At 47.1% G+C, this 16,078-nt stretch overlaps 1 protein-coding gene across 1 annotated transcript; it reads left to right on the top strand.

Annotated features, from left to right (window-relative positions):
- Nucleotides 1-950: 950 nt before the first annotated feature.
- On the top strand, nt 951-14,526 carry LHX8 (LIM homeobox 8). The gene is made up of 9 exons (XM_038144418.1): nt 951-1,887; nt 3,606-3,767; nt 3,943-4,101; nt 6,843-6,964; nt 8,365-8,585; nt 9,186-9,289; nt 11,877-11,972; nt 13,015-13,198; nt 13,925-14,526. Exons 2-9 carry the CDS (start codon nt 3,687-3,689, stop codon nt 13,999-14,001), a joined length of 1,044 nt encoding a protein of 347 aa, XP_038000346.1. The 5' UTR covers nt 951-1,887; nt 3,606-3,686; the 3' UTR covers nt 14,002-14,526.
- The last annotated feature ends 1,552 nt before the right edge of the window (nt 14,527-16,078 follow it).

Genomic DNA, 16,078 nt, shown 5'->3' with positions numbered 1-16,078 from the left:
GCGATCTATAGATGAAAAACCTCTGGCCACCCGCAGGTGTACAAACACCCAAGTAGCGCAAAGAGATGGTTGAGACAAGAGAGGGGGGGCTTCCGGGGAAGTGAACCTTGTCCCGAGGGTGTCGGGCTTCCCTCTCTGAGCCGACCCGCCTCTCCGAGCTCTCCTGCCAGCAGCTGCTGGGGGGACATGGGGTGGCGCTCCGCTGAAGGGACAGGGCGTCCCCGCGGTCCCCCCAGCCCTGCGACGCGCCCGTCCCGCCGGCAGCGCGGAGGGACCCGCCGGGCGGGCGCTGGGATGCGCGGCTCGGGCACCGACAGCGCCATGCCCAGCGGGACCGGACGGGGGTGGGCACCCGGTTTACCGTGGCCCTGGTGTCGGTGCCCGTTTTTCGTAAGCTTACCACGGTGGCGGTATTAATTTCTTACAGAACTTGTTTTAATGGGAGAGCCGGTGTCGCTGAAGAAGACTCCAGAGAGAAGCACCCAGCCGCATGCACTTGCAGCACGGTGCAGTCTCTGATGAAGGAGTCCGTGTGCCAGCACCCTTTCGTTAAAACAGCCCTAATTCTCTGCGTTCAGTATTGTCATCGTGCTGTATCGTATCGTCAAATATTTAAGAGATCTTTCCTATGTGCAACTGGTCAGCACTCCCACCTACAAACATCCTGGTATAATTCTTGAGAGAGGGGAAGCAGAACCAGGTACAGACCCCGTCGGAGGGTCCCGCTGGAATCCCCCGCTCTTCTCCGCTCCCAGCCTCAGCAGGATCAGGCCAGGGCCACCCTGCCCGCCGCCGACAGGTTCCCCTTCCCTCCCGTCTCTGCCGAGACAGCGACGACCCGCCGAGGGGTCCTACCCGGCGCCCCAAAAGGGGACACATCCTTCCGATGTGCACAGAGACAGCAGTGGGAGAGCAGGGTGCGCGAGAGTCGCGAATTCTCTAGAGCCTGCGTGTCTGCCCGTTTCCATCTCTTCAGAAAAAGATGCAGGAAATATTCATTGAAATATCGAGGGCGTGTAATTTAAGCGATGAAGTTTAGACTAGGCTTCGGAGAGATGGGTGATAAAGGTGGACGGCCCAAAGCGTATCCCGGATAACCAAGCCCATATACTTCCCACGTCCACCCCGTATACGTTATCGCGTTTCTGACCGCTTCTCAGAAATAACGCCTCTCTCCAATTAGCTCGGCAAAACCGCTCACCTCTTGCGAAGCCCCTCCGGCCACAACAATAACCCGGATCTGCTGACGGACTGTTCTCTGGACGCGTTTTGCTCCTGACTCCCCGAACCTCCCGCGCCCCGGGGCGGCCGACCCAGCCTGCGACTCGGCGCAGCCACCGGAGAGGCCCTGGGTGCGCCCCGCCAGGCACCGCACCCCCGCAGCGCGCCCCTGCCCCGCCTCCGCCGAGACCCTCGCCCTGCGCGGGGCTGCTCCGGAGCCTCGGGGCGGGCGGACAGAGCGGGCTGCCAGTGCAGCCGCGCCCGCTCGTCACCTGGCGGAGCCGGCTCCGGACACGGTACGAAGCACGGAGGTCTCCTGCACGCTGGTTTTCCTCCAACACCGCAGTGTGAATTACCGCTGCTCGTAATCTCACCATCGCCGCGGGAAACAACGCGCACATTGACTTTGTTGACTCCTACCGCTGTATTTCCAGAGAGGAAAGACGCATAGGAAGGGCTTTTTTCATAGAAATCTAACCCACAGCCCTTCTCGGAGCGCGCACCAACCTCATTAATTATCTCGTTGAAGGCGCAGGAAAAGCAAAGAGGATCGACAGCCTTGACGCTGCTCCCGCCGTGCCCGATCAGCCGCGACCGGGCTCACCACGGGCTCTCATCACGGTGGCCCGGCCCCGCCGCAACGCATCCCTCGGAGCCCCCCGCCAGGTGCTCATTTTCTGTCGTGCTACCCGCGACAGACGACAGTAGTGCTGTCGTGCCTCTGTCAGTCACAGATGGGGAGATCCGCATGGGGGGCAGGATGGGGGCTCGGCAGGATCCGCGCTGGTCCTGCTCCGAGCCGAACGCTCCGCTCCGCCCCGCCGCGACCCGCAGGGCCGCCCGAGCCCTCGGCCGCTGGCGCCCCGACCGGCACTGCTGCGGACAGGGAGCAGAGCCCAAGGGGAGCCCTGCTGCGGGGGGCCTTAGAGCGCGGCGGCGGCGTGCGGTTACCGGGCGCTCCGCGGGGCCGCAGCCCGTCGCCTGCGGGGCGGGCGCTCGGGCCGGATCGGGGGCCGCATTTGGGTCGGAGTTTGAGCGAGCGCACCCAAGGCCCTTGGGGGAGACGCCAGAAAGCCGGCTCCGGGTCAGTATAGGTGTTGGTCAGGGCTGGGCCGGTACTCGCAGGGGCCAGCGTTGTCCGTGTTCCCTGCCGGCGCTCGGTGCTCTGGACGCCGCGCCGGGCGTCAGTCGCGCTGCACTTCACGGCCATCCGAAACCTCAAAGCCCTTGTCGGCAGCGGTGTCAGGGACACCGAGACTGGATGCCAGCGAGATTCTGCCCACGGTTAGATCGGTTAAAACCGATGGACAAACGAGTAATTGACGGTACGTCCCGGCTCTACCGGGATTCAGCACAGCCGAGTTACGGTTCCGCAAGATCAGGTCCCGGGATTTGAAACAACGATCATCTTTTTTAGAGGGTGAGCAGTACGGGGCTTCTCCTTCCACACAGCTCTTCAAACGCAGAATTCCCTTTTATCAAATCCATCTTGTTTATAAACGTAGGGGCAATTCTCTCAGGTCACTTTACTGAGGCTCAACAGCACGTCCTGCATCCGTGGTGAGGCGAGGCTGAGCCACAGAGGTGAGGGGAAAGATAGAAACTAAGCGACAATTTAATTAAAAGCAGCTGGCTGCTTAAACACGTGCCTAGAAGTAGATACCCGGTTATTCATCTCACCTGCGAAGGACAAGCTACTGCTTTATTCTCCTCTAATGTTCCGAGAGCACATCGATGGTGCTTGATGTGAGGGAACTCTGCGGACAAGATTTGTGGTCGTGGAGAAAGGGTGGCCGTAACCCACAGTCTCCCCACGGCTGGTTCTGCAGGCAGTGAGGGACAGTCGGCCTCTGCTCCCGGTGCCACCGGAACACCGGTGTTAATCAGCAGCACCTGTGGGAGCTTAGAGCCGGAGGAGCGCTTCCGCGGCTCAGGTCCTTCTATTTTAGCTAAATGAGAAAGGTTTTATTACGAGAGGTGCAAGCAGGAGGTGAGGTAGTGAGACAGATGGAGGGGCTGTGAGTTTAAGCTACAGGATTCGCTTTGAGATTTAGGAATGTGGAAAAATCGCTCACACTGGCTCTCGCTTTCCTCCGTGTCTGTTTTCTTCGCTGATAAGGAGATGGAACTGGAACGTGTGCTTAGACTGGGGTGATCGGGGGAAGTTGTGGCAAACGATTAAGACGAGTGAGGGGGTTCTAAGGGGGGTTGTTTTTTGTTGTTGTTGATGTTGGGGGGGTTCCGTGCCTCCTCCCCTCACTAAATCCGCACGGGCTCGCTAGTGGAGATAACGGCCCCGCCGCGCTGGAAGGCGGGTTCTGTGCAGGAGGTGAGGCCAGCGGGGCAGGTCCACCCACTTGAAAACAAAACTTTTTTTCCTGCAGGCGCTGAGAGCAGAGACCGGCGCGGGGTCCCCGGAGCCGGCTCGCCGCCCGCCGGGGGCTGGTATGTGGTAGGGTAGGGCCATGTATTGGAAGAGTGACCCGATGTTCGTCTGCAGGCTGGAGGACAAGGACTTGCCCGCGCTCGGGGGCCCGGCGGAGAAGGTGCGCGGGCGGGGGGGGCATCTCGGTGGGGCTGGTGGCCTCGGCGCTCCCGCCGGGTCCGGCGGACACCGCGGCGGCCTCTGGGGTCCTGGCGGGACCCACAGGCGTCTGAGGGCCGGAGCGGGGCTCCTGGGCGTGGCGGGGCGCTGACCGCGGTCTCCCCGCGCTCCCACAGGCCAGCCCCGCAGCAGCTGACGAGGACTCCTGTTCTTCCTCCGCTGCCCTGTCGCCCTCCTCATCGCCGCGGTCCATGGCCTCAGGCTCAGGCTGCGCCCCCGGCAAATGCGTGTGCAGCAGCTGCGGCCTGGAGATCGTGGACAAGTACCTGCTCAAGGTAAGGGCGCCCGACCCGGAGCCCCCTTCGTCTGGCGACTTCCCCCACCGCTGAAGCCGGAGGGCGGCCCTCTTAGGCAGAGCCTACCCGGGTCGCCGGTAGTGCCCGGAGAGCCTCGGGGAACCGGGCCCGGTGGGATGGGAGGGTACAGCCCCCCGGGCCGCCCCATCGCTACGGCTCGGCCCTTCCCTCCCCGGACGACGCGGAGCTGCCGCGGACACGGGAGTGCGGAGTCCCAGCGCGTTTGTTCGCGGTGCTCGGGCCGGAGAGGGGACCCTAGCTGCTGTCGGTGTTTCGGGTGACGCTACTTGCGCTGGGCTGCGTGTTCCTGACGCACCGGGAGAAGCGGGGAAGCGACTGGGAACGGGGGGTCCCGACCGCGGCGATTCCCGCGTTCTCTCGGTCAGATGGCGGCGGCGCGACCTGCATTTTACTGACGTGGGTCTGGGGGGAACGTCGTGAGTCTCAAAGCCAAAAGTTCCTCTTGAGAAATGGAATAAGTTATTCCTGTGAAAGGTGGTTAACTAACATATTTGAAGGAAACGAGCTGAGTGCGTGCAGAGCAGTTCTCTTGTCTTAGCAATCAGAACCGAGTAAGATAATTTAAAAACAAATAAACAAAACCAAGTGGCTTTAAACATGAATTGTTACTGCGGGGGGAGGTGTAGGGGGGAAGTTTATTTGGCTTTCGTATTATAGCCGTTAAAATTATTCTGGGTCAGATTTTTGCCGTCTTTCCTCTCAAAATTGAGAGTCACAATCACGGCAGAAATCGGTTGATTCCATCAATCTTAAACAAAGTTGTTGTATAGTTGCAAAGTGATAGTGGGTGACACTCCTGGAAGAATATCTGTGGCGTTGTTAAATTATCCGGTTAGGTCTTGGTTGAGGTGGGGAGGTCTGAGGAAAATGCCTGCGGGGGCTGGTGTTCCCTTAAAATGGGGCTGGCGCAGCAGCTGCCGCGCATCCCTGGTTCGGGCGACCCCGTCTCCTTTGCAGAAATTTGGGCTGGCACGGCACAGGCGGGTGGACAAGGAACGAAACTGACTTGAACTCAATTTCAGTTCTGTCAACTCCCGTGACGTTTTGGCAGCTCATTTATTGTTTACTGATCACTGCTGTCTCCTATCTGAACAACCAGGATAAGAGGACTTGGAGAAAAGATCTCCAAACTATTTAGCCTTAAGTTTAAATTAGCTGTTACTGCTTCTCGTGCAGGCAGAGAGGAATGGATGCTGGTATGCTGCCGTCCAGCAGCAGCACACCTTTCAACTTCATCCCTGTCAATGGACAAATAGGAACGCTGACAAATGACGTTCCATGGGACAGCCACGGAAGCTGCTGGTGTCCCGCTCTTGGCAAGAGCGTTGCTCTCTGAAGAAGAGGTGGCTGGGATGTCAGCTCACGTTGGCAGGGCTGCGCGCCGGGGCTTGGTGCGGACCGAGGGAGGCCCGGGGAGCCTCGGCACGGCAGGAGCGGCTGCAGGGCAGGCTCAGCCTGGCTCAGCGCCGCCCCTCCACTCTGCGGCCTTTCTGAGACATGGCTGGGAGGGCGAGTTTGGTGACAGCTATCAACAGTTTCATACGTTGTGGTGTAAACTTGTCAGCATTTGGGAAGGCGGCTGCCAACAAGGATAAGGGTTAGGAAAGCATGGGGCAAACTGCAACGTTACAGCCTGAAGAATGGCTGAAAGGGGTGATCCCAGCATGGGTGTTGGAGTGCATGCCTTGCCCTCCCTGAGGTTTGTCTGGCCGTGCTCTGATGAAAGGCACATTCCGGATTACCTCAACTCTACTTTTCCATAGGGAATATATGGGCTGTTTGGTATGTGAGGAGAAATTGGGTCAGTGGGGAAAAAAAATCGAAATGTAATCATTCTTTTGTTTTCAGAATTCCTCCTATACAGTATGGGATTTTCCAGATGGTTATTACTTAATTTTTGTGGTCAATGGGAATCTTGGGTTGCCAAATGATTTGTTTAGGTGATGTGCAATGTCTGCACAATTAAGAGTTCCTTTTATAGGAAAGCAGAAATTAAAATAATTGCTCATGTTTTATTTATTTTATATGCCCCAAAATTACATGTAAGTTCCCAAAAATGCTGATTTCTACTGCATTCCATGACTACGTTTAGTTTTGCTATGGACATACTAAAGAAATATCAAACTTGCTATTAAGACACCTGCTGCTGTTTTGAAACTCAGATGCCATTCACCAATTTTGCTTTAACAGAAACATGGCAAGTGGACGAGTGGTTCATGGTGTATTTCTATTTGACAGACCTTTTTTCCCTTCAATACTCATGTTTTAAAATTTTGAATGACTTTGTAACGTTTGTTTTTTGTTAGGCAGGAATTTATGCAGAAATAGGAAATAAAAGTGTGTAAGTCAGTTGCCTTCTCAAGGTCACATAAGGCCAAAAGTTGCTCTCTTACTCTAAAGCTATGAGACAGAACTGGGCACCAAACACCTGCACAGAACTTGTATCTCTTGCTTCCTCTTCTACTGCTTTTATTACAAACCCATGAAAGCTTCTTCTGAAGGCTTGAATCAAATTAGTTTACCTTCAATATACATGCAGTTCTACAGGGAAAACATTTTGCATTCAAGATAATTTTTCTGTGAATCATGGTGCATATAATTTTTGATCATTTCTGGGAAAAAACACAGAGTTTGTAAATATAAAATGCAATATTGGTAGTACAAGTATTGAGGGGTGGTTTTTTGTTGGGTTTTTGCAGGTAAATGACCTCTGCTGGCATGTGCGCTGCCTCTCATGCAGCGTTTGCAGAACATCCCTGGGAAGGCACACCAGCTGCTACATCAAAGACAAAGATATCTTCTGCAAACTTGATTATTTCAGGTATATCATACAGGAATATAATTTATCAGATAACTTGTTATACTTGCTTGTTGCTTTTCACTTCAGCCACAACTGAAATTCACTTGAGACTTTTTCATTTGCTAGGTTTATTTTCAGCACTTTAAACTCTGGCTTTTCTTGAGGAGGCACTTGGGCAACCCTAAGTCTGTGCAATGTGGCTTCCTGCTAAGTCTCCAATCTGCCTTCCCCTGTTGCACATAGCTGCTGTATTTATACCATCACTTACTCGTGTATGCACCGAGGGGAAAAAATGTCAGAGTCCCTGCCACAGCATGGCAGTAAAGCCACCGTGTGTGCAAAGAACCATCCTTGGATAATGCTGGCTGAGAATGCAATGCAAAATTGAGATGATCTGTTTGGAGCAGTGCTTCACTGGTGTGGGGCTTAAGGCATCACAAGGAGCTGTAAAGTCAACCCAGAATAAATGCCATTATATATAAAAGAAGCTTTCAGCAGTTATACCTTTCTGTGATCAGTTTGATTAACAATGTGATTCTTTCCAAATTACAGGCTAATCTTGCAAGGAAGAATATTATTTGTGCTGGCAATGTAGTATTCAGGATGCAAAGTCTTTGATCCAGAAAGCAGCAAAAATTGCTGCTAATTTTGATGTGGTTGCTAGTACTTCTCTAGTTTGATTGCTACACCAAACTATTTCTGGGATTCTCAGCTATGCAGTGAATAGATTGCATCCAGCTAGTCAAGTCTGACGCATAGCGGGAGGGGGCAAGCCGGGTGCTGTAAACTTCTGAAAAAAAGAAATTTTGTGGGACTTGAAAAAAATTTCGGTCTGCAAAGATCTTTGGGACAAATTCTTATCTAATAAACAAATACTTTGGTGGCTACTTTCCTCTTCAAAGAGAAATTTTCTAGTGTAATAATGCAGACTTTTTAGTTTATTTAAAAATCATAATGTGATGCAAATTGAGGAAAGAACTATGAAGATGCAGGTTTTCCCCCATCTGCTGAAGATGCTGAAAGATTAGTAAAGGGGTAATCTAGCTAAATATATTAGTTCAGACTACCACTGGAGTAATGTGAAATATATTTGAAAAATTTTGAACAGTCTGCTGTTTCCATCTTTCAGCTTTTAAGTGTAATTATCTTTATAAAAGGAATGATGAGGAGCTATGAATTCACATAGCAATTTAAATGCTTCGGTTTTGCTCTTTGCCTTCTGAAAATACTCTGTACTTCAGCAGTGTCTTGCCCTAAGCTGTCATACAGAAACTTGCTGATTCTCTTTTTTGCAATGCCAACGCACTCATGCCGCGGGCTGCAGCTGCGCTGCCGCATCACCCGGTCCCCTGCAATCCTGCCCGAGCCGGGCTTTGCCCGACTCGGGGTCTGAGTTCCCCCGGCTGCCGTTCTCGTTGCAGGCGCTACGGCACTCGCTGCTCCCGCTGCGGGCGGCACATCCACGCCACCGACTGGGTCCGGCGGGCGAAGGGGAACGTGTACCACCTGGCCTGCTTCGCCTGCTTCTCCTGCAAAAGGCAGCTCTCCACTGGAGAGGAGTTCGCTTTGGTCGAGGAGAAAGTCCTTTGCAGAGTACATTACGACTGCATGTTGGACAATTTGAAAAGAGAAGTTGAAAATGGTAACATATTCCTTGAGAACTATGTTTGTCGTTCAGATTTAATTAAATTGTTGGGGTTTGCTTAATTTTTGACACTGGGAGATAATTGACTGATTTTACTAAAACTGGAAGCACAGGTACTTGAATTAAAGTAATGGTAAATTATTTCACATTCAGGGGATTTTAGCTGTTTCTTTTGGTTTTGCTGTTTTGGTTTGGGTTGGTTTTTTGGTGTTTGTTTGTTTGGGGGTTTTTTTGGTTGTTGATTTTCTGGTTTGGGGTGGGTTTTGATTATTTGGTTTGGTTTAGGTGGTTTTTTGGGTTTTTTTTGTTTTTTTTTTTAGTTTGCAGAATTTGTTTTGTATCCGAAGGAAAACAAAGTATCAGCATATCCTGTTGATAAAATAACACGTTAGATTTATTGCTTCCCTCACTTGCAAGGGAGTTTTTTAGGGCATAATGTGTTATGATACTAGATCAATTGAATTTTGAATAGATTATTGTTTTTTAAGCTGAAATTCAGCTGACCAACTGTTGTTGGTTATTGTCAGAGAACAGTTTGACTTACAAAAACATTGTGAACGTTTAGAAGGCAGTGTTGTTTTCTTTTTAATGTTTCAGGTAATGGGATTAGTGTGGAAGGAGCATTACTAACAGAACAAGATGTTAATCACCCAAAACCAGCAAAAAGAGCTCGGACCAGCTTCACAGCAGATCAACTCCAGGTAGAGACAGTGCTAAAAACTTGTTCAGCTCAGGTTAATGCAGGACATGGGCGCTGAACCACTAGAAACTTTTATGCATCCGGGGGAAAGAAAAGCTTGAATGCTTTAAATTATTTCATAAACTATCAAGACACAGCATGTTTCTGGAAGTTTAACATGAAATAGTACTCTTCAAGCTCTTTGTTACCCTGGGGGAAGGTAGTACAAGTATTGAGGCAATTCTGAAGAGGGGAAACAAAAAGGTGGTTCTATTTGATTGCTCCATGACATCTATTTAATCAGCTATTTACATCACTAAGCATAATAAAATTTTTTTAGATTATATAATGTGAAAAGTTGTACTGAAGATGGATACTGTATGTGACTTCAAGACATTATTGGATGGAAGTTGGAATTGTTGTAGTGCTTGCATCTCCTCCACTTTCCAGGTTTCTTGTCTTTTTGCTGCCTTGACAAGAGTTAACTTCTATTGAGACAGTCCAGAGCTACTTCAATCTCTAGATAACCACTTAAATTAGCTTTCTAGGGAAAAACTCTAAAATAGGGCCAGCTTCCAAGGAAAGAGGGGATGGTGAGACAAGATTTAGAGGTTTTAACCTGTAGTGAGAAGGAAGCTGCGACTTCCTACCTAATCCTAGTTGTACATCCTTGCCTTCAGTTTAACAGGTCTTTGAATTTCTGGTCACAAATGTGAGTTGTTTTGTTGGCCTGTCCTCTTATAGTAAAGCAGTTGAGAAACTCATCTTGAGGTGTAATAACATGTGAGGTGTTAAAGTAGTGCTATAAAAAAGGGCATGGAGTTGCTCAAAGCTTGGGTTCCTGTTATAGCCATGACTGGAGACAGGAGGGGGTGTCAACACAAAACAAGCATGTAAGCAATAATCCAACCGGCTACACAGGGCAAGGGCTCTGGACATTGGGCTTCAACTTCAGCAAAAGGGAACTTTTTTCCCCAGGGGAAGCTGAAAGGGAGATAAGACCAGCCATTAGGATGGGAAAACTGTATTCAGGACTTCTTCCCAGCTGCTGTCACTGAAACTTCCGTGTTCCCTTCTTTTCCTGTTTAAAGTAGATTGTAACATTTTAAAGTAGGCTGTAACATACTTTAGCAGGTGTTTGAGGTGTTATGGCAGCTTGTTATTTAATGATCCTTTCTATCTGCTTGCTGCACCTCTGTACCTATCCTCCAGGCTGCTGTAAGACTACTTCCAACAAGAGAAACATTGGGATAAGTGCACTGTCAGAGTGGCAGCATGTAATTACCTCACAAAGTACTAGTACAGAAGAATGTCCACGCTTTTTTGATGGTTTTGTTCTTTAGCACCTCCCAGGACCTAAAAAAGGCTCCAAGAGAGCTGGAGAGGCAGTTTGGACAAGGGCCTGGAGTGACAGGACAAGGGGGACTGGCTCCCGCAGCCAGAGGGCAGGGCTGGATGGGATATTGGGAATTAGGAATTGTTCCTGGCAGGGTGGGCAGCCCTGGCACAGGGTGCCCAGAGCAGCTGTGGCTGCCCCTGGATCCCTGGCAGTGCCCAAGGCCAGGCTGGACACTGGGGCTGGAGCAGCCTGGGACACTGGGGAGGGGTCCCTGCCATGGCATAGGGTTGAAACAAGGTGAGCTTTTAAGGTTCCTTCCAACCCAAACCAGTCTGTGATTCTATGAAAAATTACAAAAGTAAACCATTTCTGAATGTGGAAAGTAATAGTCTGGATCTTCAAAGATGAAGCCAGGCAAAGTTTGATGGGTCAAAAATCCAAAAAATAAAATAATGCTTTGAAATTGCTGAAGATACCCTGCAGAAATCCATGAAGCCCTACTTTTATAAATGGGGCAAATCCTTAAAGCCTGTGAAAGTCTTCAGGATGCAGGCCAAATTGACATTGACTTCCTCAGAAAAAAGGTGTAATTTATATCCTTGAGACAAGTGCTGACTTCAATTTTCTGTCAAAAGATGAGTAACCAAACCATGAGAAAGATCAGGTCAGCAACAATGGAGCCTGTTTCTTGGGTTGGTGAAAGACAAAGGAAACACAGAGCATTCCTGCATCCTCCATGGAGATGAAAAGAAGATAAATTACTCCATATAACACAGGATGCAGAAGTGATTGACAAGTTCAGAGTAGTGGATCATGGCACATGCCTTTTTTGTGCTGTGGTCTGCTACTATAGGTGTTTATTGAGTGCATTTGAGTTGCTTTGCAGTAAATTTTCTCCTATAGTTCTTTTAATGCAGTCTTACAGAGGACTTTTTCCAGTTTTTACTACTGTCAAACAGAATGGATTTCTCTAATTTCTGGTAAATGTCACAGCTCACTCAAGCATAGCAGGGACTTGTACTTTGGCCTTGGGGGTTTGTGGGGGTTTTTTTTGGTTTTTTTTTTTGGTTTTTTTTTTTGGTTTTTTTTTTTGTTTTGTTTTGTTTTGTTTTGTTTTTTTTTGTTTAATGTATTGGGTACTCTCTAAAGACCAGTGATCACAAAAAAAGTTTCCTGAAGACAGGCAAGGAGTAGTACCATAGTCTGAGAACACTGTCTGATGTGCCTTTCAACACAAATGCTCCTCCAATCTCATATCTTGCCTTTTCAGGTTATGCAAGCACAGTTTGCTCAGGACAACAATCCAGATGCACAAACACTTCAGAAACTGGCAGAAAGAACAGGCTTGAGCAGGCGTGTTATACAGGTAACCGTGTGAAGTTACTTGACTCACAGTCTGGTACTCATCCATTGGAAATGCTCAACCACAATTTTTTTGTCTGAGGTTATTCTAGCATGGAAAAAGATCCTAATCTTTTAACTTTGGACAACATCTTTAGTTAGGAAAAGGTCTAGAACAAGCATCATAATTTGGAAAATTTGCTGTATTCTTCTTCCACTTCGTGTGAAGGGAATAATTCTTCCAGGAAGAAACTTCTCAGGCTAAACAGTATAGAAATTGGTATCAAGTTATTCCAAATATATATTTGACTGCAGTAGTCTGTTCTTAAGACCGGCACTATTTTTGCAAGTGTCTGTGGTACAACATTAGGAGCAAGTAAATATCTAGTCATTTGTTCCAGAAAGCAGAGTTAAAATATATACCCAGATCAACAAAAACTGAAACTTGGAATCCTTGCTTGAAGATATCTCTCAGCAAAAATATGGATGCATTTTTTAAAAATCACATACATAAATGTGATTTAAAAATATAATACAAATTATATATTTGTATGTTAATATAAATAAAAATAAATTTTGAGCTGCCTTAGCTCATTCTAACCTGGAAGATTGACAGAGTGTTTCTATAGAAATGAGGTATCTGGCTGCTGCAATCAATCCTTAAAAAAGCCAAAAAGGAAGCTTTTTCCATGTGAGTGAAAAGGCCAAGGGGGTATTGTATGTGAAAGATGCTCTGCTGTCGGCAGTTCCAGGCAGGGAGGAGGCTGTGTCTGGGGCGTGCTGGGTGGTGTGGTCCAAGCGGAGCGGGGCTGCTTGGCCTGGGGGGACACGGGCTCTGGGAGACGCCCAGCCCCTCACTGTGCCTGTCCCTGTCCTTGGTGTGCTGCTGGCTACTGAAGATGCATTCCTGACTTGACTGCACCGCTATGTTTGGAATGGGTATCTCCATTTGGACTGTCAGGATTGTATCAAAGGCCAAATGAACTACGCAAACTCAGCTTAAGATAAGCTCTGAGGTTGTTGTGCTAGTATTTAATGCAATCTAATGCGATGTTTCCATTTTTCAGGTGTGGTTTCAGAATTGCAGAGCACGCCATAAGAAACATGTTAGTCCTAATCATTCATCTACTGCTCCTGTCACAGCAGTTCAGCCCTCCAGGTTGTCTCCACCCATGTTAGAAGAAATGGCATACTCTGCATATGTACCCCAGGATGGGACTATGCTCACTGCTCTGCACAGCTACATGGATGGTAGGTATAACAGCTTTGCTATCTTTCTCCTCGTAAAAACGTTATCAGCTGTAGCAAGACCAGTTTGCCAAGTTCTCATTAAAGAAACCTAATGGATATATCAATACTGTACTTGCTATCTACACCTCATTAGAAAGCAGTAGCCCTTCACTGCAATAGCATGGCTGAAGTTCTGAGTATGAAGACCACTATTTGTGTTTCTTCTAGACTATTAAAACAAGAATAAGAAATTTAATACTTAACACCTACTTCACATATTTTAATAGTACTTAATTTTAATGAAAACGGTTTGCCACCTGTTCCCTGGCTTTTGTCCCATGGACCGTGGGTATGCTCAATCCAGCACATTCCCTGAGAGCTTCAGCTTTCCTCTCAGTAACACACAATGGGAGGGAGTGGGAGAGAGGCTGGTGGTCAAGAGGGCTTCAATCTTTGTTTGTCTTATGGCCCAGCAAGTCAACAACTTTGGCTCCTCTTTGTGATTAGGAGGAATGTGAAGGTTTTGGGAGAGCCAGGCTGAGCTGCATTTGTGGCCTGAGCATGTTTTCCTCCAGAGCACTGGTGTTAAGGGTGGCCTGTGGGTGGAGGAGTGCAGATGCTGGGTTAGGAAAAACACAACATGCTGCAGGTTGGGACAGTGAGCTGTCATTACCCAGTGGATTTACTGACTTTTAATCTTTTGCTACTTTCAATGAAGTTGACTGGTAAATGTTTCTGTTTTTGTAGCTCATTCACCTACAGCTCTTGGACTTCAGCCTTTGCTACCCCATTCAATGACACAACTGCCACTAAGTCACACCTAATTCCTTATCATTGGGGATCTAAACTATTAAAGATGTAACCTTAAGTCATAGTGTATTGAGAATATAATTGGAAAGATATTAATGTTAACTTTTTATTTAACACCCAGAGCATTTTCAAGAAAATTTTTGCCCAGGTATGTACGTCTATTTAGCCTGCAAGACACTTTTATGGATTCTGCATAAGTAACTATTACATTGTTTACAAGCCTTATTAAACACCTTTTTGTATTGTCTGGAAGTAGTCTGCTCTAGTTATGTGTGTGTTAATTTATTTGTCATCAAAAGAGCACTTTGCCTAAAAGAAAGGACTGACAATTGTGCAAAATGTTTACAATTCTTTGTGAACTTGTAGTTTATCATTAGGTTTGTATTTGTAAGTTATTGCTAAAAGTATTACCTGTATTTGAGTTGTGTACAGCCTATATGTTAAAGCTTATTTCTGTGAGTTTACAAAAATAAATTTTGGTTGCGAATATTTTCAAAAAGAACTGAATAAAGTTTCTGCTGTAGCATGCCAAGCAAAAATGTTGCTCTGTCTATGGCTGAACTGTGATCATTTGTCAAGTGCTTAAATTTAATCTTCAATTTTAAGAGAAAGTCCCTGGTATACTGAGGAACATTACCCTGAAGTCCTTCAGGAGGGCTCATATCTATTTCCATTGATAGTAAAAATCATTTAATGGGCTTATATGGATCTTTAAACACTCCAAATATGTGCTATACAAGGGGGTTCGTGAAAAGCAGTGCTGTTTCTGAGGATGCACACCTGGTGGGGGAGGGAAACTGGGGACATGTAGGACAGATTTCAAACTGTGACTTGGCAAGAGGAGAACCTGAAGTCACATCTGCTTTAACATTTTGAATCTTTCTTACTTCAGCTTTTGTTTTCTTCCATGTTTTTATCTTGTGATTTTGTTAAGCAGGTGATAGGTAAGAGGCAATACTTGAATAGTCTGCTTTTTAAAAGTAAAATCTAGTTTGGCATTTTAACTGACCAATATTAAACTGCATATGAACAATGACTGGAATTAAGTCAAATGCACTACAGTCCATGGTGTTTAGAGCTGTTAATGTGCTAAGACTTACTAGTAGAGCATGTTTTGATATACTAATTTGATGCATAAAGGTTACTACACATTCAACAGCTTTTTGTCTTCAAAGACTAGTTTCCTTCAATGACTTAAGACAGTTAGATCCCCCTTGCTCACTTAAACTTTATTTGCATCAGAAGGAAACAATACTTTGGAAGGGTCTGTGTGTCCATATCCCTTTTTTTTCCTCTTCCAACTATGCATTAGTGTCTACTCTGTGAAATTCCTTAATGGTGCTGATCAAACCACTTCAATTTGGAAAAGGTAGTGCTCTCTGTCGATTACTTTTGTGAGCAGAACTTTGATGGCCAGCTCTGAATTAATAAAGTTCTGTAAGTTACATGCTGGCACTGTTTTAAGTGCTGCTCATTGATGTCTGAGCTAATCTGAGTAGCCAAAACAATCTCCAGTGGTTTAAAGCTTTTATTATCCTGTCCTTTTTAAAACTTTTTTTTTTTTTCCCAAAACACTCAAGATTGGGGCTGTAGTGGAACTTGACTGACCTTACATTTTATTTGAGCATACATAACTTCTAAGTTAAATGCCCTGGGTACAATACTGAATTCCAGATGCCATTTTCAGTACCTAAGCTAGTTCCAGATATCTGCATGCTACCAAAGTACATGTGTACCAGTAGACAAACTACTTTTTGCTCATTTGTCTGATATGCTGAAGTTTTACCAGCTAAATGCTAAATAATGTTAAATTAGATGTTAACATAAATTGGTAATTTGAAATGCAACTTGGGCACTTGCACTGAGCCCCTTTAAGGAAAAGTTATTATTTAGTCTTACTTGAAGAATTGAGTAGCTTCAGGTTGCCTGAAACAAAAGCAGGTTTAAGCTTATTTATGAAACACCTCTTTCTGTTCATTTCCAAAGTCAGAACAGGATTAAAGTACACGGTGGAGCAATTTTCCTATTTCTCTATGAAAATGGGAAGCAGGAGCATTGATCTTTTGCTGCTGTTGAGTGCATGAGCAGATA

Source organism: Motacilla alba, chromosome 8 (genome assembly GCF_015832195.1).
Source record: "Motacilla alba alba isolate MOTALB_02 chromosome 8, Motacilla_alba_V1.0_pri, whole genome shotgun sequence".
Lineage (NCBI taxonomy): Eukaryota > Metazoa > Chordata > Aves > Passeriformes > Motacillidae > Motacilla > Motacilla alba.
The sequence above is the reverse complement of the archived record's forward strand: the minus strand, read 5'-3'. Positions and strand labels throughout refer to the sequence as shown.

What these genes read in the sequence shown, in the direction of transcription:
- LHX8 (XM_038144418.1), top strand. Translation starts at nt 3,687, where the DNA reads ATGTATTGGAAGAGTGACCCGATGTTCGTCTGCAGGCTGGAGGACAAG. An exon ending in TCGGGGGCCCGGCGGAGAAG is followed by an intron (nt 3,768 to 3,942) that starts GTGCGCGGGCGG and finishes GCGCTCCCACAG; the next exon opens with GCCAGCCCCGCAGCAGCTGA. An exon ending in TCTGCACAGCTACATGGATG is followed by an intron (nt 13,199 to 13,924) that starts GTAGGTATAACA and finishes CTGTTTTTGTAG; the next exon opens with CTCATTCACCTACAGCTCTT.